Raw genomic sequence first — 27,996 nt, 5'->3', positions numbered from 1 at the left:
TTTGAGTGATACTTTGATTTAAAGAGCTCCAATCTCTCCTACTGTCATTATGTGATGGTTCTGATATTACAATAGCTGTGCAGCAATCTACAAAGACACGACAACTATACATCCCCAACACTGATTGCATAGCAGCTGACATAAAGTAGGCATAACACTGAAGACTAAACGCTAAGGTTACAAGCAGCTCAGACTGGACACTTCAATTATAATGTTTTGCACCTTCACTGGGGTAAGTTTCTGCAACAAACACTTCTGTAAAACTCAATTACCGATACTTTTATTCTATGAGAATTAATGATACTGTGGCGATTTATCTATGCGTAATTAGAGACAATAAAATAGCAAGGAAGTCTACAAATGGAACTTAACATTTCCTACATAATGCTGTCCTTTGGTACAAATCATAAGGCATTGTGAGATACCTTGTATTTGACAGAACAAATACAAGAAAGTTGTTGATGCTTACTCAAAATACCTGTACTAAATAAACTAAGGTTTAATTTAGGAAAAAAATTGAATTTCACTCCATGAGAAAATTTCCAAATTATCTGTATTTCCAAATTTGCATTACTTTGGAACTTGTGACAAATCCCTTTTTTTGATTGACACACAGTGACTTACCGCACAATTCTGTCATCAAAAATCACTGTCTCAGCATCATTTATCATTTATCAAGTGGACACAGAACTAGCGACTATAATTTTGACTAAAGTTAATTTGTTATATTTTACAATAACATTATGTATGAAAAACAGGCAGCTCAAATAAAAAATATAGGCAGCTCAACTAAAAAAATAGACACTAAGATAATCTACAAATGTGAAGCAAGAGAGCAAAGAAATATGTGTTACAGGAAGGACAACTCGTTTCAAAATGAAACATCATTATTTAACAGGTTTTTAGACTATTAGGCTCACTTTTGACAGATTATTGTATACAGCTTATAGGACACAGACTGATTATTCATATTTATGTTAGACACATGAGCGACACCCATCACATGATTTAATAGGTTTTGTTCAGGCTAATGCCAGGAAAACGATTAATATGTTTTTTTACAGTGTACTAAATATATTGCAGAATTAAAATAAAGTCTGTCATCTAGCTGACATTTGATTTGTGCAGTGCAGTTGTGTGTAGTGAAAGTCTATCCATTCAAACAGTGTATTGATACCGTCCCTTTCATTTGACAGTGAGAGTTATGTTCCCTGAATTAGATATCTTACATCTTTGGAACATTTTCAAATAAATAAATGCAGGTAATTTGTTATCGGATCAGAAACCTTTCTTACAATGGTGGCATATTGCTTGCATTTGAAAAAAACCCAAAACAACCCCCTTCCCCACCCCCTAAAAAAACCAACGACAACAAAAAAAAAGTACAAATACAAGAAAAAGAATTAATAAGACTGTCACTTGATAATATGATAATATTGTACATAGCTTCATTCCATTATTATAAGTGTATACAGGACTATTATGTATCAGTTATGTACATAACAGGCATTTACAGACAGGAGAATATATGGCACAGATGGGCTTCCATACAATCAAATCATAGCATAGTGGTTAGGTTCTCAGGCATTTTGACTTTTCATGGTCTCTAAACATTTGAACCATAACAACAGCCTACAAGAATGATGGTTTGTTCCTTTTCAAATCATATTGAACATACACAGGAACATACCTTTCCCATAATGTGTGTTCAATATATGTAAACCTCTTTGAACAACTGACAATACTGTTAACCACAGGAGGGTTACAACCCACTGTGATATTACCTGCACATGTGCAGATCTTACGCAAATGGATACGAACCAGGACTGCGGAAGTGGAGTGGAAGTGCTATGGAAGTGCTGAAGGATGATTAAGTTATTGCTGCACATCACACTAGACTTGCTTCAGGGTTGGCATTGTTAACTTATTACTATTGTAACTGTCCAGGGACACAGTAGAGGACTTATTCAGTCACTGAGGAATCCAATATATTCACTCTCTTATGATGTAGCCTTACTCATGAAAACAAGAAACAGTGACGATTGTAACTCCTATTGTGATTGAAGAACAAGGATTATCCTTCAAGAGGAAACATCAATTTCCTGGAATGCTGGCTACAAAGTCTAAATACTGTATGCGAATATCGTTCATGTAGAACGGGGACCATTCCTTCATTGGAAGAACTGACTGCCTCAGACACCAACCATAATGAAACACTGTGGTACCTGTGCAACAATTCCTCCAGAGAAAACATCCACTACACGACTTCAAGCCAACAGTCTATGAATATTGTAGGAGTGTTGAATATGAACATGGATCATCCCTCCGCAGCAAATATCCATGACCTCAAACACAATACACAAGGACCAAGCCCAGTGAATATTAATGCACTGAGAGACAACAGGGATATTTACTCCAGAAGAAGCATCCACTTGCCGAGCAACTAACCACAAGATCAATGGCCTTGGACAAGTAATCATCAGAAAGACAACAGTGATCATTTCTCTAAAAGGTAACATCCACACGCCGCATCACCAACCATATGATCCATGGCATTGGACTATTAATACTCAAGAGAGAATAAGGATTATTGTTCCTGAAGAAACATCCACTTGTTGAGTCAGCAACCACTAGCTCCATTACCCAGGAATATATATGTTCTGTGAGAGAAGTGGGATCATTGTTCCAGAGAAGTGAGTGAGTGAGTTTAGTTTTACGCCGCTTTTTAGCAATATTCCAGCAATATCACGGCGAGGGACACCAGAAAATGGGCTTCACACATTGTACCTATGTGGGGAATCAAACCCGGGTCTTTGGCGTGACAGAGTGAACGCTTTAACCATTAGGCTACAGCCCCCACCCTCTTTGTTCCAGAGGAAACATCAGTTGGCTGAGTCCCTTAGTATAAGACCCATGGCCTGTAAATGTTGCAGCAGCACTTGTCGAACAAAATGTCCTTCTAAAGCAGACAACCACTGCCTGAGACACTAACTACTAGGTCTATGCCAAGGGTTATTCTGAACACATAAGCAGAGTATGTACAGGTCAACAATTAGACAGGCTTGGTAAATATCAGTGCCAACATGGGAAGCACCAAGTAGAAATGTTTACATGCTATGTACAATATACCACAAGCACTGACTCTCCCCTCTTTGGATACAATCCATAATCGGCGCTGAAGAGCCATCATTAGGGCCCTCGTGGAGGACAGTCTCAGTCCTCATGAACAGATTAGCTGTGGAAGTGACTGACAATGCAGCCATAAACTGACCAGTACACCAATGAAAACAGAGAAAGGAGTTAGAATCAAACGAACTCCTGATTAAAGAACATCAGGTACATTATGCTACTTCATAACTATATAGCAGGTAAATATTTAACATAAATGCTCCTTGTGATACCATGGCCTACATACATAACTTGATGACATGTCTTGCTACTGATGTCAATGAAACTTGAAGAATGTAGCCTACAGAATGCGATCTACATTGTACGGCTTAACATCGCCACTCACCAATATCACCTAAACAAGTTATCTGCAACATTAAGTCAAACTGAGTATGGCTCTTCACTGTCTTCCATATGTTTCTCCTTTAGGAAATCAGAACCTGAATGATATGTAAATAAATGTTCCAGCTACTTGTATATAACCCTCTGACCTCATGCAGTACAGAAGAAATATTATTCAGTTTCCATGCATCAGTCTACTTTATCTTAGTTAGCATAATGCACCACATACATATGTCTGGTATTGTCTAGACTGACAAGAAAGGCCACAGACATACCGAGGCAACTTTATATATATATTTGTGTTTCATTTTAAACTAATGTACAAAACTTTCTATTTAGCTCCGTTGTCATGGCAACTCAAGATAACTGCTTTTTAACAGAATTCAATCTGAACTCCATCACCTATTTGCATAATGTGACTAATATAACCACAAACATTTCCTCAGACAATACCATCTATTCACACAGTACAAAAAGCATTAGAAAGTTTCTTGTATAAGACAATCATCACTCAGTGCATATACAATCAATTAATGCACCATTTAATGATATATATCCTGTTTAACAACACCTACAAGAAATATTTATTAGATTCAATTCATTTAGAAAAAAAGTCTTCCTCTTCAATATTTCTTGCTAAATTATACAAATATATATACAGGCAATGCATAACAGTGGCTATATTACACATGACATAGTCTTGGATAAAGAAATACTGAAAGTCAGTCTGACAGGGCTTGGTACCTTCAAGCAAATAGAAATAGTTGTACAACAGTAGTATTTAGGATCTTGTCATGTATTATAGGAGGCTTTGGGCTGGTGGAATTGGACTTGTTATTGAATCCCCATCTGTTGCTGTGTCAGTTTATCATTACATTCCACCACCATCAGACTCACTGGCCCCCAAACCACCCCATTATCCTATAATGAATCACCAGTTCCTCCCTAACATGTGTCAGGTCACAAGTGAGACATTCAAATAAAAAACAAAATTATGAAAATGTATTGTACACAATGAAAAACTACGCATGGACCATTAAAATTTAAGATTGATACAGATATCTGCACGAAAACAAGCTTACAAATACCTTCAATAAACATGGACTGACTGAATGAATGTGAAACCTATAGCATTATTTAGATAAAATGTTAACATACTTTGTGTATTTCATTACCATTTCGTTATCAAACCAAATTTCAACTTTTTATCTAAACTTAGATCAGAAACATCATTCAAGACAGTGAAAAATAAAAACTATAAAAATAAAACAAACAAACTTTGAATACACCTGCATATGTTGAACTATGAAAACACACAAATAAAACAGCGATGAAGCATCTCAGGCATATGAAGCCTAATCACATCACATTATACACTATATAAAAGATGGGCATACAAAGTGTATTTTCCATTTCTAAAGGCAACAAAAAGGCACTTGTTTGACATGAACCTAACACTGTAGTTGGACTAAGTTAGAAAACTGGCTCTTCCAAATTATAGCTATACACTGTATAGGCCAAATAGAACTGTTTCCCTGCCTAAACAAACAAATCATTACAGAAAATCACATACAGAATCATAATAGTTAAACAATGTATTAAACATGCCACATTTGAACATACAAGGGCAATGCATAAATACATACTACTGAAAAACAAGTTAAAACCCAATCAATTATTTCATATTACTACAGTTAATCTGTTATGACAGGTTCTAATTTTTCTTTTGATATCATGCCATAAAAGACTACCTATAGTAACAAGAAAGAAAATGGAAGTGCTTAACATTTTTTTGAGTAATATGTGCAATAGGCCAAACAAACTGAAAACGTCACCGAATCATACATATGTACTGTTTTTATTAAAACAATATTTTCATCAACTATACCTTCACATCTACACACAATGGTATAAAGTTATCAAATCACCGTAATCCTCTGAAATATTGAAGACTGACTTCAGGTGGAAGTGAACTAAAGAACAACCCACATCCTCATCTGTGTTTCAATACTGCCATCTTGATATGTAAACTCAGAACCTGCAGAGTGATGAAACACGTACTCCTCCAAAGAGGGACTTGGATAAAGATGCACATTCAAAATGTCAATACAGTTTTCTTACAACAGCTCTTCATATTGTAGTCCTGCATGGTCATGCTCAGTAAACAGGCCATAATCATATTCAGTATGAAAGGTGGGATTCAAACCCACAGTAAGCAGCTCCTGGCACAAGTAAGGGACATAATCCTGCATAGAAAATTGTGGTTGCAAGGTCACAAGTGATCCAACCTTATTAAAAACTATTATGAACATAGGAAAAATATTACTTTTGTCTTGAATGAGCAACAGAATATTTAAGTCAATTATTTAATGAAAATATTAATCTTAAATGCATATAAGTGCCACAAGTGGCTAATCTGAGTATCATCATGACACACTGAAACTCATTTGTCAACTTACCTTACTCAAAATAACTACAAGACCATCTAATTCCTTCACATTATTATAGACAATGGGGTGCCATGACAGGTCACTCCAATGAGTGTGTGAGTGAGTTTTGTGCCGCTTTTAGCCATATTCCAGCAATATCACAGCAGGAGACACCTGAAATGGGCTTACAAACATTGTATCAATGTGAGGAACCGAACCCAGGTCTTCGGTGTGATGAGCGAATGCTTTAACCTATAGGCTACCCCACCATCCTGATCATTCAAATGACAAATTACCAATAGTAATATGAAAGAATAAGGTCTCCCAAATCTTCAGTAAGTAGCATACATCAAAGCCCAAGCAGATGTGGTTTCCTTATAGTTGTTCTAAAGATGGCCAAAATGAGGTAGTGACAATACCTAGTAAATGCTGGAACAAGTTCTGCTACCGAATGCCAGTTTACTGTCACATGACGTCACATGACGTCACATGACGTCACATCTATAGCATCCAACACGACTACCATCTCATATGCAGTTTCTCATTGTTATGCATGTACAAGTTCTACAGAGAATATCTGTTGATTTCATACCCTAATGCTTAAAATGTACACAGACAAAGAGTTACATCAACCAAAGTTTGTTGGTCAGAAACAAAATGTGTCTAAGGAGATGACAGTGTATTGAATGATATGGTATGCCAATACAATATACAGGGACTCCATGTTATTCTGAAGGGTAGAATTTAGTCAGGAAATCTAGATTAACAGAGTCTGGAATAACAGGATTTCACTGTATACAGTAAGTAGTACTTAGCTTCTGACACACAGTTCTCACTCTAAATTCAAGACAGTGACTGAGTATGGTTCCACTCCACCTTCAGCAACATTCCAGAAACATCACTGAAGGGGACACCAGAAATGAGCATCACTCATTTAACCCATGTGGGGATTTGAACCCAGGTCTTCGGTGTGAAGAGTGAACACTTTAGCCACTACTCTGTCCAACTGCCACTAAATTCAAGACTACAAACAAAATCTTAACAAAAGTGTATCAGCAACACAGATCTAAAAATCCAGGACAAACAGGATTTCTAATCCAAAGTAATGTTAACTCCATGACATCAGGATCTGAGCAGAATTAAAATAAATGTCGAAAACTAAACTGGTCTCGCTTGTATTCTGACAACTAATTTCTTATAAAAATAGTGAGCTTCAAACTTTGGAATGTTACAAAACGCCATTACTTGTGACTCTAAAATGCAGAAACTAAAACCAGTATGAAGAAATCAAAAAAGCATAACAGAGTATTAGAAATAATGAACATGAACAGTAAGTTAGTCACAAGTGTAAAGAACCTTAAAATCTCTCTCCTACTATACAGACCTGGAGATGTACTGAACAAGGCTTGCTGACAAAACCAACAAAAGTCTAAATAAACTAAAACATGTTATCTTGTGTGGTTTCACTTCCAGGTTTTAATTTCCTTGGTACAAGTAGCATGTGATACTATTTTACATTAAAGTTATCAACATTGTTACACACTTAAGTAACCTTACTACTCTAAACATAGTCTCCCCTTACAGTTAATAAATTAAGCAGCAATGGAGCCTTATAGATGACCCCGACTAGCAGAATAATTTTGTGCTGGCCAGTATGATGCTATTTTATCTAATGGATTTTCACAGAAGGGCTATTAGTAGAATAAGGATGAAGGATAGTAGAATAGGTGTGTGTTGGTATAGTTTTTAACTAACAGATTTTCAAAGAAGGGGTAGTAGTAGGATTGGGCTCGGGAATAGTAGAATAGTTTCATCCTATGATCGTAGCTCCATAATGAACCAGAGCTAGATGGTGTGATCTGGACTAGTCTACAAACCAATGTCAGCTCACTGATTGCCCACAATAGTAGCACTGTGACGCTTGGGCTAGTTTACATTCTGAAGGTCCTCAAACCAGACCCCAGTGAGCAACATGTCTAGAACTAATGATGTATGCTCAAAATCTGTACAATCCTACTCAGTAAAACTGCTAGATGAAACAGTGCTCAGCTTATACAATCATAATCACTTTTCATGATGACATTCAGTAACAGTAGACAGATGAAAGCTTTACAGATTTAACAAGACTCCAGCCCAACGGGGTTTTACTATAGTCAGGCTTTGGTGGCTGTATAAAACATTAGTAGATGACAACCTATGAGAGTCCATCACTGCTTATTTGATTGCTGTGTCCTACAACCTGAGAGGGCCACTCAATCACTCTAATCCTGACTAACTAAAATAGAAGCAACAAGTGTATAAAACACCAAACTGAGCACTGGAAATACTCCACTGTATCAACTGTGGCATCCAATATAAAATGACATCAGAACAGAACTTGATGAAATGTCCAAAACAACTGCTGCAATTAGCTGTTATAAATCAGCATTGAATGGTGCTTGTGGGTGTGGTCAATCAACTATGAATTCCACATAGTTTTCAGGAAGGAGTCCACTCCTGCCGTCTAATGTCCCCTCAAGCCAGTGTGGTTCCTTGGAAGGGCGCACTGAAACATAGAGAGAGCATGTGAGATTGGGCGGCACTGAAATATAGGCAGAGAGTTGAAGCACACTGATACATGGGGAGAGTCTAAGATAAGGGCAAAAACTGAAACTTACAGAGAGTTTGAGATGAGGTGCTTACTGAAACAGGGAGAGAATTGAGAATTGAGAAACACAGGGAGAATCTAAGATGAGGTGAGGTTAGGTGAACTTGAATTTAACACTGTACTAATGTTAAGCTCATGAAACACATTGAAACACAGGCTGAGAATTAGAGCGTACTGATACATAAGAAGAGTCTAAGATAAGGTGAGGTTATGTGAAATCTGATTTAATTTTGTACTTATGAATACTTTGCTCATGAAACACACTGAAACATAGGCAGAGAGTTCGGGTGCACTGAAACAGTAGAAGAGTCTGAGATGATGGGTGCACTGAAACATGGAGAAAGTGTGAGACGAGGGGCACACTGAAGCATAGGGAGAGTCTAAGATGAGGGGCATACTGATACATAGGCAGAAAATTGGGGTGGACTGAAACATTGGGAGATACTGAGATGAGGGGCACATTGAAGCATAGGGACAATCTAAGATGAGGGACAGTCTGATACATAGGTAGAAAATTGGGGTGGACTGAACACATAGGAGATATGGAGATGAGGGGCACACTGAAGCATAGGGACAATCTGAGATGAGGGGCAAACTGATACATAGGCAGAGAATTGGGGTGGACTGGGAGAAACTGAGGTGAGGGGCACGCTTAAAGATAATCAGAGAGTTTGCACTGAGGGGTGAACTGCAACAATCATCAGTCAGGTCCAGGGTCAGTAAACAGTGAGTGAGGTTCTATGCCACTTTTAGCAATATTCCAGCAATACCACAGAGGTCAATAAACAGAGCAACCGTCAACAGACATCTGAAGGCCAATAGTGAAAGGAAAATGTAACAAGACATCTTAGGGGTCAATTCATGGTCAATGATGTGACACAAAGAAGGGTTAAAAATGAGAACTGAGGCCCATTTACTTCAAGAATGCACAAGGGATTGTTGAAAGGAGGTATAGTTGGTTAGTGCACCAAGCAAATTTTACAGCTATTTGGTGGGGCTGTAAATGACTGAATCTGGACTGGACAATCCAGTGATCAACAGCATGAGCACCCATACATAAAATTGGGATAAGATGACAGACAGAAAAGTAGTGTCTGAGTAATGTATTTCTTACCATTGTAGATTAGGGTATTAGCACTGAAGGACAGCTCTGAATCATTCTCTGCCTGGCACTCATACAAGGTCCTCACAGTCCTGGAAATAAAACATTAACATTAAATACTCATCTGTAATCTCTGGTGACATAATCAGTGGTGTTAACAGTGGCTTCTGGCTTCTCTGTAGTATTACCAATCTCCTGAGCACAAGGAGGGCTGCGTGAGCTACCAATCAGTCATACCACCAACCTTCTGGGGGCATATGATGAGGTACTAGAGTTACTACTAGGTCAGTCATATCACCTACCTTCCAGGGGCACGTGATGAGCTACCAGAGTTACTGCTATGTCAGTCATACCGCCTACCTTCCAGGGGCACGTGATGAGGTACTAGAGTTACTGCTAGGTCAGTCATATCACCTACCTTCCAGGGGCACGTGATGAGCTACCAGAGTTACTGCTACGTCAGTCATACCGCCTACCTTCCGGGGGCATATGATGAGGTACTAGAGTTACTACTAGGTCAGTCATATCACCTACCTTCCAGGGGCACGTGATGAGCTACCAGAGTTACTGCTACGTCAGTCATACCGCCTACCTTCCAGGGGCACATGATGAGGTACTAGAGTTAGTACTAGGTCAGTCATATCACCTACCTTCCAGGGGCACGTGATGAGCTACCAGAGTTACTGCTACGTCAGTCATACCGCCTACCTTCCAGGGGCACATGATGAGGTACTAGAGTTACTGCTACGTCAGTCATACCGCCTACCTTCCAGGGGCACGTGATGAGGTACCAGAGTTACTGCTACGTCAGTCATACCGCCTACCTTCCAGGAGCACATGATGAGGTACTAGAGTTACTACTAGGTCAGTCATATCACCTACCTTCCAGGGGCACGTGATGAGGTACTAGAGTTACTGCTAGGTCAGTCATATCACCTACCTTCCAGGGGCACGTGATGAGGTACTAGAGTTACTGCTACGTCAGTAATACCGCCTACCCTCCAGGGGCACATGATGAGGTACTAGAGTTAGTACTAGGTCAGTCATATCACCTACCTTCCAGGGGCACGTGATGAGGTACTAGAGTTAGTACTAGGTCAGTCATATCACCTACCTTCCAGGGGCACGTGATGAGGTACTAGAGTTACTGCTACGTCAGTAATACCGCCTACCTTCCAGGGGCACATGATGAGGTACTAGAGTTAGTACTTGGTCAGTCATATCACCTACCTTCCAGGGGCACATGATGAGGTACTAGAGTTACTACTAGGTCAATCATATCACCTACCTTCCAGGGGCACGTGATGAGGTACTAGAGTTACTGCTACGTCAGTAATACCGCCTACCTTCCAGGGGCACATGATGAGGTACTAGAGTTAGTACTTGGTCAGTCATATCACCTACCTTCCAGGGGCACATTATGAGGTACTAGAGTTAGTACTTGGTCAGTCATATCACCTACCTTCCAGGGGCACGTGATGAGCTACTAGAGTTACTACTCAGACTGCCAGTCATGCTTGCGGGCATAGAAGAGTTCCTGAAAAATATGAGCTTTAACATAACAAAAAGTTTTGTTCCTACAAAATAAAGCCTCATGCAGGGTCTAGAATTGAAATAAATGTTAAAATTTAAAATGTAGTCTTGATATTATAGTGTGTGTTTGATTTAGTTTTGCTTTTACCAGCAATTAACCCATATTGTAAGCAGGAACACCAAAATTGGCTTCAAAAAGCACTAACTACTACACTACCAAACCACAAGCTAAGTGAAAGCAGCTTCTAACATTTACTGCACTTCTAACATTCCAACCGATCAGCAATCACTGTTAGGGACAAAGGTAACTTACATTGATGTGCTGAAGTCATTAGAACGTCTTTTCTTGACACTCCCACTGAAAAAGAATACATATTATTGAGTCCAAACTTGATTGTTGTCCAATCTTGTGATCTGAATGTGACAGCCTACCATTGTCTAACAAACAAAAATATGACGACATCACATTTCTCAAACATGAAATATCAAAAACTGCAGCATTACTTCTGTCATTTGGTTTTCATACACCATGTAACATAAGGGAACAAAACCACACTATGGTTAATCTCTTGAATGAATGTGTAATATAAAACAGACCACTTAAGAGAGTCAGGTCACATTGTTACATAGCTTCTTCACAGAGCTGAAGGTGGATCAAAGCTCCTGAATAAATTGAAGTCCTCCATTTTGTAATAGGGCGATATATAGTACTATACTATGTAGTACTGTACTATGAAAAAGGATAAACACCTTACTTTTCTAAATGAAACATTTTAACTGCCGTAGCTCATGGGTATTGTAACACAGTCTTCATTTGGTGGATGCTTTCCAACTTTTTGCGAGTAGCATAAACTTAGGTAATAACGTCACTCTCATTAAAAGGTATTACAGAATTTAACATCCCATTAAGATTACTGTCTGAATATATGTGTGGCAGATTGTATTCACAGCTGACCAATCCTTGTTTAATCTCCACAATACCAAATGTCAGGCAGGGTATAAGCAATGGCCATTTGTTAATCTTGTATGGTGTGATAAGGCCAAGGATCAACACACCAACCGTCCACACTTCAGACAGACACCATGTCCACTACACCAATGGATAAAGATCTTGCATTACCTAGGAGCTGTTGTTTTTATCACAACCAACCTATTGATAAAGCACTGTCATGAGTGCTCTGTGTTGCGTGACCTGCGTTTTAAGGAATAAAACCCACACTGAAGCATGACCAGATTAACAACTAGTCTCTTAAATGAACACATTTTACTGAAGAAAGATCATAGTAAAAAAAAATATAATATAATGAAATGGACCCCTGAGACTTTCTTCATTTTCAGAAGCTAAGGAAATCTAGACTTGCCACATTGTCTACACTTGCATGGACTTTCTTAGATATATTTGCTTCAGGGTCTGTACAACAGACTAAAGCATGACCTTCTCAGCTGGTCTTAATACAACAAATCACAAGCATCATTATTGGCTAAGATCATTTGTTGACTTACAATGTGGGAACGTCAGATCCTGCGATACTGAATCTGTTGGCTGCAAAAAACAAAAATTCATTATTATCACTACTAAGTTCAGAAGAGATGTGACTTTCAGGAAAAGTCTTATATTGAAAATATTGCAGACATGATTAAGCTTTGTTCATATCCCTCTGGTTATATCTAGACTATCAAAAGTGGGAGTTATGACCACTAAATGTCACGAGAACTATTGAAAGTCGCTGATCAGTCGAACTTTAACTTCACAAGATACCGACAATAAAACACATCATCAGGAACGATGTGTTGATTGAACCAGTCATAAAGACTGTTACTGTCCCTTGGATTCTCAAGAACGAAATCAATCCAACTGAGCAATTGCATTTGAGAAAACATGGCTCAATGAAATAACAATCTACATTGAAAATTGGATCAAATGGATAGTCTTAAGCTATATTTAAGAATTTTTCATGGTGCCACTTTACAAAAGTTATTTTAGTACTAAGTTTAACTGTGATACTTTAACACAGACTTTCGAAAGTTGTAGCACTGAGAATGCCTCGTACATCAACACTCGGTTATTAGGTGCTGTGGGTCACGATATGATAAACATCCCAATACTACCAATGTTCCATTATTCACAGGGCTTCACAGTCCTTAAATTTCAATCTTGAAGATTGGGAATTGTGGGCGAAAAAACACCTCTACACAATCAACATTCAAATTTGAAAAAATGATGACAGGATGCATTTTCCCCTGAATATACTTATGACCTCTCACCATGTGCTGTTCATGTGTGAGTTTCATAGTAGCTTGATGACGTGTTCAGATTTTGTGAACATAACTCTAAACCATAACTGAATTCAAATCATCAATTCTCCTGGGTTTTGTAGTCAATACATATCAGGGGGGCACAGTCACTGCATTACTATACAATCTATTAAAACTGGATTGTAAACAGTTTTTGTTTTTATTCACTTCTAAAAACGAAATAACCTGCAACTTTTCATGTCCATGATGACACAGGGGTTCCAAATCTTATTTATTTTAAAATAAAATTATTTTATATTTTTTTTTAGGTCAGACCAATCTTATTTCTTGCTTTGTATATCTGCCTGCTGTATTTTTTCAAGAATAAGAAAAAAAAAAAAATTAATTTTCCCTGCTCAAAAAATAAAATCCTAATGTTTTTATTGGCTAACAACGTACATGCACAAGAAAATACTTTTTAGGTATTCACTTCATAAATTGCCAAAAGTAAAATACTTAGTGTATTTAGAAAGTATATTATTTTGATTGGAAATTTTATTTTTATTTTTTTTCCTTCTTCCTTTAGGTTTTCAGAGGAAATAGAATTGGTCTGGCCTTATCTTTTTATTTTATAACTGACATTACAGGGCCCCATATTGGAAGATTTTTTGTTGTTTTTGTCCAGATCAGTTTATTGTATCATGGGTTTTGTATTGGACATTGTGGTTCTGTTTGACTAATGGTACTAACTGTTATGTGACTATGTGTCAGCAGTGCATAGAAAGTGATGCAGTTCAAAGAAATCTACCACTTGAACCCTATGACCAACCAAGATTAATAACATGGATAAACCTGTGATACAACCAGTGATCATTACAGTCCATTTGAGTCAAAATCTCCCCAATGAATTCCACCCTAACTCTAAAACAAATAATCATAAATGACTCAAACTAACACCAAAGTAAATGGTCTGCCCTGCTGAATTTCTGACATGAAGAAGTCATTGACTTTCTAAATAAAAGCTTTAACATCAGCAGTAAACTTCATTGAGGGAGATGAATCAATCACTCACTCAGTAGGATAAACCGTCACATGACAAATTTGCCTGTGACTCTTGCTTACCTGGCTGTTACTTGAGCTGTTGCTACATCAATGTCACAAATCTTGCAGTTTCAAATGAAAATAATGATAGTTTGTTAAACAACTTTTTGATAGTTTGTTGACAACAACTATAACAAAATTCTGTGTTGGTGTGTCTTCCCTGTTTACCTTGGCGTTAGTTTGAGTCATTTACGATTATTTGTTTTGGAGTATGAATGCAATTCATTATGGAGATTTTGACTCAATGGACTCTAGAGTCTACCACAGCTAAGGGACACAACTCTTCTGACTGATTATGGGAGATGTAGAGGCTTTCATAAACCACACCCCAAGATTGGTATGTTGTAGGAGCTTGCTCACCAAACTACATGTAATACTTGAATTGTGTTTGCTCTCCAGTGACAGACATCTATAATAAAGTACAGTCATTACGGACGTTGGAATCTTGGTAAGTCGAACCACTGATTGACAACATGAACAATACAGCCAGGAACAATAATAAACAATTAGCTCATGTCTTCACAACCACTTTAATGTAGATTAGGTTGGCTTTGAAATAATGCAATGCTAAGGATCTATTCCTCCTCTAAATCTCCATGTTCAAAGTGCTGACACAGCAAGATTAGTTGGTTATAATGTGTCAAATGCTTCAACATTAGCTGGTGCTCCTGTCATCAAACACTGGATTGTAACATCAGCTTGTCAAGCAAAGACTAAATATGTAATAGCAGTATATCACTGGTGAAAATCAATTACAGATCACTCCACAGCTCTACATTGAGAGAGTGAGTGAGTTTGTTTGCCTGAAATGGGCTTCACGCACTGTACCCATGTGGGGTATCAAACCTAGGTGATGAGTGAATGCTTTGATCACCAGGCAACTCCACCTCAACACTGACTTAAGGGGAAAGTGGAATAGTGGCTTTGTCTCCCCATCTATACTACTCAATATGGAACCAACGACTATCCATAATCAACATTTATCTGCCATGTCAGTAAACATAATGTCAAATGAAGGAATCAAGTGATCCTTTACTTCTTTCGAACAGTATAATATATCACACATAACCAAGCTCAAAATAATAATAATGGTTATATGGGATCTATTCTCTTTGAGAATCACAGTGGTAGATCAGGGAGGAAGATTCTGGGAACTCATTCTCTCCATGTCTTATGCACCATCTCAAACCATGACCATCACAAGCATAAATAGATATAGGGGAGAAAGGATTTGAGAAATATCACCACCATGGATGCTTCATGCAGGATCAAATGGGATAAGGTCATTTTCAACAGCCCAAACAAACTGGGTTAAATCCCATTCACCCAATGCTGAACGTTCAACAAACTTCAGCAAGAGACAGGCAGACAAACTTTGGTACTGAGAATCTCCAGAGAAAAGGAGTATGGATTAGTGTGGCTATAATGTGGTGCCCTGCTCCAAGCATGGTCAAGACTGACCACTGGCAGGTTGGACTAAACTGTCTCACCTCGTGGAGAGTTAGAGGAACTTTGCAGTTCTAGTATGTCTGGCTCCTCAAGGGTATCTAACATCAAAGTACATAATTTACAGAGTGCACAATGAATACAAATACTCCATGTATTCAAGGGTAAAATTGACTCCAGGCCGAACTCTAGCTGTAATGCCATAAGCTTAAGGAATCTATTTACTTTACAAAGTTTCATCACAGTTTGCCGACAAAATGAACTTGTTTCTGAATACAAAACGAATACACCAAAATGGCAAAACAATCTAATTATCATAAGAAGAATCACAATTTACTAACTTTTAATAGCAAGTTAGTTACAAAACCCTAAAACTAGGGTCTCATTAGTCCCTTATCTTCCAGTTCTGTTTGATCTTTTAATAAAAGAATTATAAGCCTATAAATATATAGATTAAATCCATAAATGTTAATGTTTGGGCTCAAGGAAAAGAAATTGTGTTGTCCAAAATGCAAAACAGATGATTAACTTGGAACATGACCATCTTGATTAACCAGGTAAGCACTGTAAAAAGATTCTTAGCATACATTCACAATCAAACTAGGAGACAAAGCTCCTGCACTTACCAAGTTCATGTACACTGACATTAGCGTATGTACTGTTTGATCCCCGTCGCGGATGGTCAACCTGGTCCAGACGGGGTGATTGGGAGGGGTTTTGTGGACCCCCTCGGCCCGAAGGGAGCTGTTGAGACATCACCCGCGAGGAGTTGAGGGAGTCTGAACTGCTTGATGTACTACTGTGTGTCTCAAAGCCTGAAAGATAAATCATGAACACTTTATAACAGAAGGAGCCATTGGAACTGCAGCTAGAGGTAGGCTCTTGATTTGGTGAGGCAAGGTAGGGTGATATGGAGCTAAATGTTGTGATGGAAGATTACTTCACCTATCTAGCATCAGACATGTGTGGCTGCTGTTTGTTTTTTGTACTAGAGGCCTTTGTCAGTTATACTGGACCACTTGACATAATTTCCACAGATTTACATGTTATTTCAGTGTGGCATAAATAACTTTCATGAAGCGAGTTTAGGATGGATCTTTGTAAAATCTGACAGGCAAATGTGAAATCATCTCAACTTTGTGCACATAATTTCAGTTTAATTTTCTGACCACTGCTTAACCAATGACATCGGATTTATCAGCCTACATGTGGTTCAATAATTCACAATCCCATAGGCCGCCATTTAAAGGGAGTTCTCGGCACTGTACATACTTTGATTAAATTGTTGCCATTTGATAAATAAGCAACGGAAAATTAAACAGAAATTATGTGATTGTAGGTAAGATGATTCTTCACCAAAGTGCAAAATTTGACATGAATCTTACGAAAATACAATTCATGAAAATTACTTATGCTATACTAAACTAACATGTAAGTAATAACATCGAGTGGCCCAACATGAGTCTGTGTCTCCCTGTGTTTCCATGTTGCAGTTGAACATGAACACCCTACTATTACTTAACAGTATAAGACTGATTTGACAAGTCCAAGTTCCAACACCATATTGCTGATCGCAAGACAGCTATGCAAGTACCATTTTTAATGTCTTTAGTATGATGCTACCTTGTGAAATGGAGCTGATCATTGGATAAAAGAAGTTTTTTCCAATATACACTTGCCACAAGACAAGTGACTTCAAGAAAGTAACTTGACCTGATTTTATGACACCATGCTTGTTGTTAATGTTTATTGGCTATTTATGGAACAGTGATAATTTCACTCTCTACTTTATTATTGTGAAATAAAATAGCTTCATTATGAGCAGATATGCAATGAAATCCAATACTATTTGCAGTTTGAAACCGTAAGTGGAAATTATCTAGTAGTCCACAGACCAGTAAGATATCATTATTTGATTGCAGGAAATGAAAACTGACTTGTCCAGGGTGTCTGACACCTCAGCACTAAATGTGTCATGTGAAAACCTTAAAACATTCTGATACACACTAACAAAAGTTGAAGATTTAATAAAAGCAACATGTTCTCATGTGAGGCGTTAGTGGAGTGAAATTCAAATGGTAAAATGAATTATGAAAGAAATATCAAAATGTTAACTTTAAGTAAAATAAAACAAGTCATGATATATCAGTATGAACATAATGAAAATAGTATGACCGCTGCACAATGTTTATTCATGCTACTGTTGCTTAAAGTGGGAAACAGGCTAAATGAGCCTGGGGTTGCTTTTTCCTTAGGCTAAATCACAAAAGGGAAATGTTTCTCGGGCACTGGAGCGTTACTTCTATTTATGCGTGTAACACATTTTTACTGCCATTGAAAATAAATTTCACTTTTCCGCATCCTGATCATCTATTTGTCCCTTATAAGAATTAGCGTCTGTAAGAATGAGTATGACTGAATCTAAAGCTCATTAACACGTGCTAACCTTTCCAAGCTGTATTTCCAAGAGAAAAAAAATAAAAATGTGTTCTTTGCTTGTCACTTTCTATTCTATATTTTTTTTAAAAAAAGTCCTACCGCCCTCGTCACTTTAAAAAAATATGTGCCCGAGAAACATTTAATTTTTTTTAATGCAGCCTTAGCACCCATGTACAATATATCACTTTGCATCCATTTCTTTATTTGTAATCATGCATAACCATGCCTACAGTAAAAAAATGGTGCTACATATCAACATTAAAAGAAACTCCTGACGAGATGAGGGAGTTTAAAGCAAATTTGATCAGCATTTCCGTTAAATGACAACATATTAGCGTATCAATTTTATGATAGGGGAAGGGATGCATTAACCACTTCTATAACAAAGGAGCAGGGTGTTAAAATCCAAGGTTTAAATCTGGGATTCAAAAAGGACCAGAGGATCCTGGTATAGAAAGGGACACAACTCAGCACAAGTTGCAGCAACTTCAAACACTGTGCCATCCATGCACTCTGGCAATGGGAACATCATCCTGAGCAGTAAACATGCTTCCACTCTATAAATCTAGTCTATCTGTTTCACTGATGCTACTGAGGGTAACAGCTGTCAAGATGCCGTAACGACAGCAGAAACACATCCATGCACTAGAAATAATGGGTAGGGTGTACAAAAACACTGTCAGGTGGAGGCACATATCAGCAATCAGGAAAAGCTCAGCATTGGGTGTCTGATGTAGTTGTATATGGTAAATTTTGAAATTTTACATGAACATATAATTATCTCGAAATGTCCAAATAGACAGAGTGAGCACCTATCCTTACTGGTCCATAGTGGTCATCAATTCAGTGAAGTACAGATGACATATTAAGTCATAGAGACGCTGTTGCGGCCACCAAATTCTCTGTTCAACAGTACCACAATGAGCATCTGGGCGCTGCCCTGAACAGAAGATCTATATGGTAGGAACGGTGAGGCGATACTTAACATGAAACTGTCAGAAGCACACTGTGGTTATTCCCAGGTGTAGATGTCCACATCACTCTGTTTAAAGGATCATGCACACACGCTGATGATCTCCAGACTGTACCAACACCTAGGTCATAGCCCTGTCTGGAGACTACCTAACCATCTACATCATGCTCATTACTCAGGTACACAGACACTTGTGCAGGTGATGATAAGCACAGGCATGATATTCATGGCAAAAACACTTAGAGATCTACCTCTGGATATATGCCACGCATTTACTACTTTGGTGAAATAACATTATCATAGTATGATGGGCAAACCTAAACCTTGAATTGCAACTAACAAATCGAATGGGACAAAATTCTGAACAACAGTTTGTCACCTAATACAGTAAAACCTTTTTCGTGTTTTGTCTAGACTGTTCTAGACAAATCTGTATCTTGCATTCCCAAAAGACTGTTGAGAAGGTAACTCATAACTAAGAAGATCCTGGCTAACACCTGGACCACTTAGGCCCTACTTGAGCAGTTAATTATTTTTCTTATCTGCATGAACAACAGCCAACAAAGAAGTAAGACTCACAAACTTGGTTAATACACTTGTATTTTTCAACAAACATCCTCTATGTCTCCAGGGACCACACTTCAGTATACCCACACTGACAACTGGATCCATTCCCATGTTTCAGGCAACTACAAATTACCTGCCCTTGATTTTCACTAATATTGAACCTACTAATTACACATTGAAAAGTAAAAGGGAAAGTCAGCGATTGAGGGAGCATAGTTTTATTCTCCTTTTGGCAATATTCAGGAAATATGATGGCAGGGGACACCAGAAAGCACACTGTACCCACATTGTACCCACAAACCACTATCAGTCTTAATAGACACGATGTCACCCTTTCCATCCAAAAAGTTTCTTAGGTCTTCATTTTGCATGTCACTTCCACATACTATTTTCTTGCAAACACTATCATATTCAATTAAACTGACCGAGATTTTGGTGATGTTGCTAAACCACATAAAGGCTTGTTTGCATTTGCATTCTGATTGGTACATTAGACAGGGTAGCCACTTGGTTTGGCAAATCAAAATCAAGGATGGTTAATTTGAGATTGTGACAGCCACAGAAATGGATCCAGAGGTGAGTGTAGATTGACCAAAATGTTACCCAGAGACAGAGATTGTCCAACAAAGTGCCTTCTATCATTCCATTCATCTGAGTCAGTACAGAGGTGCATGTTATTGCAACAGTCAACCCAACGTGTCTGCCCTGTAGTGAGAGGGGCAGTGTTAGTACATCCATCTTACCCGGGCTACAGTCCCTGTAGTAGTAGCGATTGTTCAGATAGCGTGTGTAATAATTGTATGAATTATAGTCGGGGACTGCAACAAAAACAGTTCAAAGCATCTAGTGATTATGAAGATGAGGACATTCACTGATGATAGTCTGCAATGTATTTATTATCAAAGCAATGAATATGAGTCATTGTGAAATAATTGTTAGTATTAACTTTTGTAAATGTTCCTTGCATACTGCATCAAATTCATAAAACATAGCAACTTTGAATGCATGTAAATAGAGTGGGCTCAAAAGCAGTAATAACATGACTACATATTAGGAAAGCGCATTGTCAGTTCCCAAATGTTCAATGATCACCATGGCTGCCTATTCTCTAGTCAAGCAGTATCTAAACCCTCATCTTGACAACCAATATGCAGATATTACCAGTGGGACTTGGACAGGCATCAACCTGGTCTGTAAACAATAGAGGCATTATGACCTGTGTGCTGATGTACAAAACCTTAGTGCTAAGTCAACTTAAGTCTATGTTAAGGTATAAGAGTTACTGTCACCTTAGTGCTAAGTCAACTTAAGTCTATGTTAAGGTATAAGAGTTACTGTCATCTTAGTGCTAAGATCACTTTGTACAACAGCAGCCTGATGAGACCGCATTTTCATTTACCCAATAAAATGAATGTAATACGATCTGTATTCCATGAAAGTACTTTTATTTCATAATCTTTCCCTTTTTTGCAGGTGAACCACAGACATCAAAAACTGTTTTCTTTAAATTTCAAATATCAAAGATAGGATATTGTTGGTGAGGAACATATAAGCTTGGGGGCACTGTGAAGATTCAACTAATTATAGAAATTGTGCGACTTGACAGAAGATTGCGTGTTACTTAAATGACAGTTTATCAATTATTACACCACCTGAGTAGGATAGTACAGTTAGGAGTGTGAAACAACAAGACTTTCACAACAAATTCATAACAACACCATCCTTACGACATCAATTAAATACACCTCATAACAACAACTCCTATATGATAATCATCATAATAAACAACATCTTTACAACAAACATCTCAACAACAAATGCCCTGACAAATGAACTGTACAAATATTCTTCCACAATGACCCACATGAAAGCCTACATTGTGTACTGCATGCAAAATGGAAATTATGTACTGTTAAACTTAATACTGACTATACATCTGAGAATGTCATCGACATTTTTCAGAAGCATTATCAAAGATGCAAGATCAATTCAGATTTGCTAAGTGTTATTTCTGACAAGAGGGATGTTTTAATACGAGTGTTACCTATAACAATGTCATGGGAATCGACACATTATAAATATGATGCAATGCAAATACAGACAGGAACCTGTCTGAAGAGGGATTCATTACAGAGTTTGACACACTATTAAACAATCTCTACGGTGGCATGAAGAAATAATGAATGGATTTAATGTAGACTCACATAAGTGAGAAGGCTAAATATGTTTCCAAAGGAAAAGTAAAATATGCACTTGTCCTAAACATGAAGCTGATCCTGCACCTTCTTGACACAAAATGAAAAATATTTTCTGGTACATCCTTCAAAATGACTACAGTTGGTTATATATCCCAAAAGAGTCAAGCCAGAAATTTGCTAAAAAGGAAGCCATCTTACCTCCAGTTTGATGGTTGAATACCTGTGTCGGACGTACAAATCTTGACGCTCTTGAAGCAGAAGCAGGATGCACTGGAGCCTGGTTTGCATAGATATGTGACGGTGTTCCTCCTACGCTGCCGCCACTACCGCCACCATCATGGGTTAATACTGGGGTTGAGGAGGCGGACATGATGGCAGCAGGTGATCGTGGACTTGTGTTGCCACGATGATTGCTCATAGCCTGATTATGTTTGGGGAGAACTCTTACATTGCACAAATCTACACAGTCCTCTGGTGCATTGTTAAATATCTGTGAACAGAAAAATTTTGATAACAAGGTATATTGGCTTATTTTACATTTAGGAAATAAAACAAAGCCCTCGAATATGTTACCTAACACATCCAATTTTTTAAAAGGATGATAACAGTTGTTAAGTGTATGCATTCAAAGTAAGTTCTGCATAATTTTGTTTGGTTGCATAGTGTAGTACTTAGAATTATTCCGCAGCTTGTACATTAAGGATCAGAAAAAAAGGTGATTGAACGTTATGATGAACTATCCACAGTGTATCCACCAAGTCACAAAGGCTGACTGCCCCGTCCATTAAGTCATCAGTAATGATAAACGTAAGTTTTGGGGACCGTTTCTAAGGAACCATTTATATGGACCATTTCTAGAGTACCATTTCTTTGGAAAATTTTTCTAAGGGATCAAACTATGTTGTGAGATATGAGGCATCGTTGAGCACAGTGTGGTCGACTCTGTCACTTGGTTCTTAACACAGCAGTGTACTTTAACTCAATAAGAGTTTAATAGTCAAGGACTCTGCTTTGTCAACAAAAAAACCCCATATGTCAATGTACCTTGTCATAGTTATTGATGAGTATTTCCACAACGATGTTGCAGAACTTGATGTCCATGATGGCTGCCATCGTCTCTTCTTCTGGTCGCATCAGTGTTGGCCCAAAACAGACTCCCAAATTGGCCACAGTCATTTTATTCCTTTCATGTTCATTGGACACTCTGTTGAAAACAATTGCACAAAAAGAATACTTATTCCATTGAAACACAGCTCTTATAAATCACTGGAGATGAATATGATCTCCAGTATCTTCAGGAAGCATCTTGCCCCACATAACCTCCATCAATCACATTTATAGACGATACTAAACGACCATCCGTGTAATACCATTTCTATTTAACGAGCTAATTACTGTACACAGTCAAATTTTCGCGACTGTTTAATTTAATTTCACATCAGACATCATGACGCGAGAATAAAAACATGCGATAATATAGATATATCAGTCACTTTATTCAGATCAGTCAACAACATAAAAACAATACATGTGTCATTGCTCTATTATGTGTCACCACTGGGCTTATCTTGATTAACATGGCTTAATCACACATCACTTACTGATCCTCTGACACCCAATTTAGAAGGATTAGTTTTGAAATCAATTACATTTGTTTTTAGATCACTAAGCAAATCTGTTAATTTTATAAGAACTCAATGGTCACGCACCTGCGTGTTGTGTAAAGACATTCAGAGACACCCTCTGTAACAAGAATCACATGCTCATCACGAGAACGGTCTTTTTCCTGGCTAACGTCTGAGATAATTTCTGATATATGTCAACCTGCACCTCGCGAAAATAAGGTGGTGAGAAAAGGTTTAGTAACCATCGCTCGTGAAAATTTAAAGGCACGGAAATTATTAAAATCTAAATATTTTAGATATTTAAATACTTACCTTACCATAGGTCTTATGCATATTACCTCAAGCTTCGCTAGTAGAGATCAGACAGACGTTGATTCGCCATTCCCTGAATGGCTACCTCGTATAATCTACGGATGTAGTCACGGAAGTGACGTGATCTCCCTACTCGCGGGAAAGCGAGCCATCCCAAAATTCACTTTTACTGGCAGCAGGAAAGAAAGGTCCGATGAGTCCAAAGTGGGGAGGAGCATCCAGCGTTGGGAGGGAGTCACCGCCCTATGGTAAGGTAAGTATTTAAATATCTAAAATATTTAGATTTTAATAAATTTTTAACTTACCTTACCATAGGTCTTATGCATATGGCTTCGACAGAGAGGACGGTGGTGTGGACTCCGGAGGACCTTCACATCTTCAGCAGACCAAGCACATGCACAGGAGACCCGGGAGACCAATGCCAACGTCACAGGGCAAACCTGGAAACAGGACAAAGGATAACCCAAGGGAACTCCAAAGAGAAACCGACGCACCCAGAGGGTGAAGTTAATCTTAAGACCAAAGGTAAGAACAACACAATTACCTAATGGGCGGAAGGCTGGGTGAGTTGCTGTGCAACCACCAACGGGCCAAAAGACTGAAGCCCCTCCATGTCCTCGACAGCCAAGTCCCTCAGGTAGTGTGAGGCAAAAACGGTGGACGACTTCCAAAAACAACCCTCCATAATCTGTGGCACCGTACAGTTCCTGTGGAGGGCCATAGTGGACGCCAGGGCTCTAATTTCATGGGGGTTGTTCGCCGTCGGATGGGGGAGTTTCTTGGCATCGTACGCCGCCAGGATAGTCGCACGAAGCCACAGAGCAATAGTGTTTCTATTAACTTCCCCCTTGCACGATGAAGAAAAAGGGATAAACAGTCTCTTTCGGGAATGTCTCTTCAAGGCAGACCTCTGGATGTAATATCTAAGGGCCCTGACTGGACACAGGAACTCCTCCTCCGTATCATGTCGTCCGAGGATGGTCGATAAAGGCGGGATGGAGAACCGTCTATCTGGTTGCCCGGGAAGCTGATTCTTGGCAATGAAGTCCCACAGCAATCCCAAGTGGACTCGACCATGCCTAGCTTGTTCAAAACGCACTTGTGTGACATCCAGGGCATGAATCTCACTAACTCTAGCTGCCGTAGCTAGGGCAAGTAAGAAGACCGTCTTCCTGGACAACAGCTCGAAGGAAGCATCCTCTAGGGGCTCATATGGGGAGCCTCTCAAGTGTTGCAAAACAACATTCAGATCCCAAGCTGGAGGGCGGAACTTGACCTTCTGGTCCTCCAACTTGAACGCCTTCAGCAGGGCAACCAGTTCTGGAACTTTAGAAATCTGACGATCCGTCTTGACCGCCAAGACGGAGTTCAACGCTGACAAGTAGGTACCCAACGTACTCCCTTTGAGATGCTTGGAATTACGTAGAAACATCAAAAAATTCGCCACGAACTGTGGGGAAGCTGTCATGGGATCCTGTGATCTCTGAGCACAAAAGCTTTCAAATGAGCGCCACTTGACATCATAGAGGGATCTGGTGGATGTCCGATGAGCTCGGGTTATGGCATTCGCCACATGCAAGGAATAGCCTTTCGCCCTTAATGCCTTCTGTAAATGGTCCAGCCGTGCAGATGGAATCTCAGCGGATCTGGATGGAGTTGTTGGCTGTGCGGATGACGAAGGAGGTGTGGCCAATCTGGAAGCTGAACCGGATCTCCGCTGACGAGGCGTCGCAGATCGGGGAACCACGGTCTGGCTGGCCACCAGGGCGCGACCAAAAGCAGTCTCAGGTTCTGTGTCTGCTTGATCTTGCCAATCACTTCTGGGAGAAGAACGGGTGGTGGAAAAGCGTACGCGTCTAGACCCTCCCACGACAAAGATAGAGCGTCGACTGCCCAAGCCTGTGGATCCGGTACGGGAGACACGTAAGTTGGTAGCTGATGGTTGAAGCTGGTGGCGAAGAGGTCCACCAGGGGTCTCCCGTGGCGAAGGCAAATCTGACGAAACACGTCTGGATGAAGCATCCATTCCGTCGGTGAAGGTCTGCCTGGGCGCGACAACGCGTCTGCCAGAATGTTTTTGCAGCCGGGTATGTGTCGAACCCTGATTGTGATCCCGTTGCTGTCTAGCAGATCTGCTAACACGAACATCTGGTCTAGAAGTTGCTTGGACCTGGTCGTGCCCTGATTCCGGATAACCCAGACGACTGTGGAGTTGTCCGACGCCACCAGGAGCTTGGTGTTGGACAAAATCGGTAGCCAGCGGCGAACTGCTAGAATGACGGCTTGCAATTCCAGGTTGTTGATGTGCCACAACCTTTCGGCGTCGGACCACAGCCCTGATGGGCGCCCCACCCTAGTAGAGACGCATCCACGAACAACTCGTGGTCGTGACTGGAGTCTTCCAAACAGACGCCGACGCAGACATTCGATTCTACCATCCACCACCGGAGATACTGATGTAGATGTGGAGGTAGAAGAACCCGTGACTTGAGGTCGTTCATCTGGATGAATGGTGACAGAAACCTCTGTAAGGGCCGTAGCATAAGGCGCCCTCTGAGAGTAAGATCCTGCGCCGATGTCAAAAGACCCAACAGTGACTGCCACTCTCTGAGGGTCATGGGTTGAGAGAGACCTCGATCCGCAAACGCCAGAATCTTTAGCCATCGATCTGGAGGGACCCTGACAAGATTGTCTTTTGTTAAAAATAATCCCCCGATGAAGGTCAGTTCTTGAGTTGGTTCCAGATGTGACTTGTTGGTGTTGACCATCCAACCCAGTTGATGCAGCAGGCGGGTGGAGAAGTCCAACTGTTTGCGTAGCAGTAGAGGACTGCCGTGGTTGAGAAGGCAGTCGTCTATGTATGGATCGAAGTCCACTCCCCTTAGATGAAGAAACCTGGTAACCGGAAGCGTGATGCGTGTGAAAAGCCACGGGGCCGTAGAAATGCCAAACGGAAGCACCCTCCACTGGTAATGTATTCCGTTGAAGACGAACCTCAGGTACTTCCTGTGACGCGGATGTATGGGAACATGTAGGTAAGCGTCCTGTAGGTCCAGACTGGCTAGCCAAGCCCCGGGAGACAATTTGGCTCGAATCTGCTCTAGGGACGTCATTCGGAAATGAGGAGGGTCGGCCAGATACTGTCTGTTGAAGACCGCCATGTTGTGAATCATGCGCATCTTGTCGGAATCTTTCTTTGGCACCAGGAAGATGGGTGAGTAGAACCCCGGGGAGCGGTGGGGTTCCAGCACTGTCTCTATGGCTCTCTTGGATAACAGAATGTCGATATTGGACTCTAGGAGAGCTAGTTGGTGTTGAGGATATATCCGCGACTGGGGAGTAGATGTCAGCGGTGGAGTCTCGACCAATGGTAGTTTGTAGCCGGACTTCAGAATCTTGCTTACAAACGGATCCTCTAGGAATGACCAGTTGGGCCAGAAGATCCCTAGTCTCCCACCTACTGGAGTCGGATGGACAGGTACGACTGGGGGTGGGAGGTCCCAGTCGGAGACATCCACGGCTTCAGCGACCAGAGTAGGGGCGCTTGCCTCTGCCTCGCCCTGGCGTCGAGGGGGTGTCCCGGCTGCGCTCCTGGGGCTTCCGCTGAGTGTCATTATCCTTGGTGCGGCCCCGTCCCCTCCCAAAGGAGGAGCGGATGGATTCCCTCCTGGGAATATAGCGCTTCTTTCCACTTCCTCTGGCTCTGCCACGAAAGGCAGAACCAAGCGCCTCAAAGGTAGACAGCGCGACTTCAGTGTTCGTTAATTCCGCGTGTGACTTGTAAATATCTGGAATCTTGTCGGCGAACAGAAACTTGGAAGTGAAGGGAGCCCGAAGTAATTGCCGCTTAAATTCCTCCTGCCAATTACATGTATCCAG

General features: G+C 39.9%; 1 protein-coding gene across 4 annotated transcripts in view; it reads right to left on the bottom strand.

Moving 5' to 3' along the window:
* Window positions 1-8,311: 8,311 nt before the first annotated feature.
* Window positions 8,312-27,996, bottom strand: part of LOC137274378 (rho GTPase-activating protein 26-like) — a 78,444-nt gene continuing 58,759 nt past the window's right edge. For all 4 annotated transcript variants that reach the window (XM_067807530.1, XM_067807529.1, XM_067807532.1 and 1 more), the window contains 10 exons: window positions 23,225-23,384; window positions 22,379-22,670; window positions 21,144-21,173; window positions 16,630-16,818; window positions 16,048-16,104; window positions 12,725-12,764; window positions 11,535-11,579; window positions 11,151-11,225; window positions 9,701-9,780; window positions 8,312-8,484 (listed from right to left, as the gene is read on the bottom strand). In XM_067807530.1, coding sequence (XP_067663631.1) covers window positions 8,390-8,484; window positions 9,701-9,780; window positions 11,151-11,225; window positions 11,535-11,579; window positions 12,725-12,764; window positions 16,048-16,104; window positions 16,630-16,818; window positions 21,144-21,173; window positions 22,379-22,670; window positions 23,225-23,384 — 1,063 coding nt within the window. In that variant the 3' untranslated portion in view covers window positions 8,312-8,389. The remainder of the gene's footprint in view (window positions 8,485-9,700; window positions 9,781-11,150; window positions 11,226-11,534; window positions 11,580-12,724; window positions 12,765-16,047; window positions 16,105-16,629; window positions 16,819-21,143; window positions 21,174-22,378; window positions 22,671-23,224; window positions 23,385-27,996) is intronic.

This window comes from Haliotis asinina, chromosome 2 (genome assembly GCF_037392515.1).
Source record: "Haliotis asinina isolate JCU_RB_2024 chromosome 2, JCU_Hal_asi_v2, whole genome shotgun sequence".
NCBI classification, from domain to species: domain Eukaryota; kingdom Metazoa; phylum Mollusca; class Gastropoda; order Lepetellida; family Haliotidae; genus Haliotis; species Haliotis asinina.
This window is presented reverse-complemented; position numbering and strand designations above follow the sequence as displayed.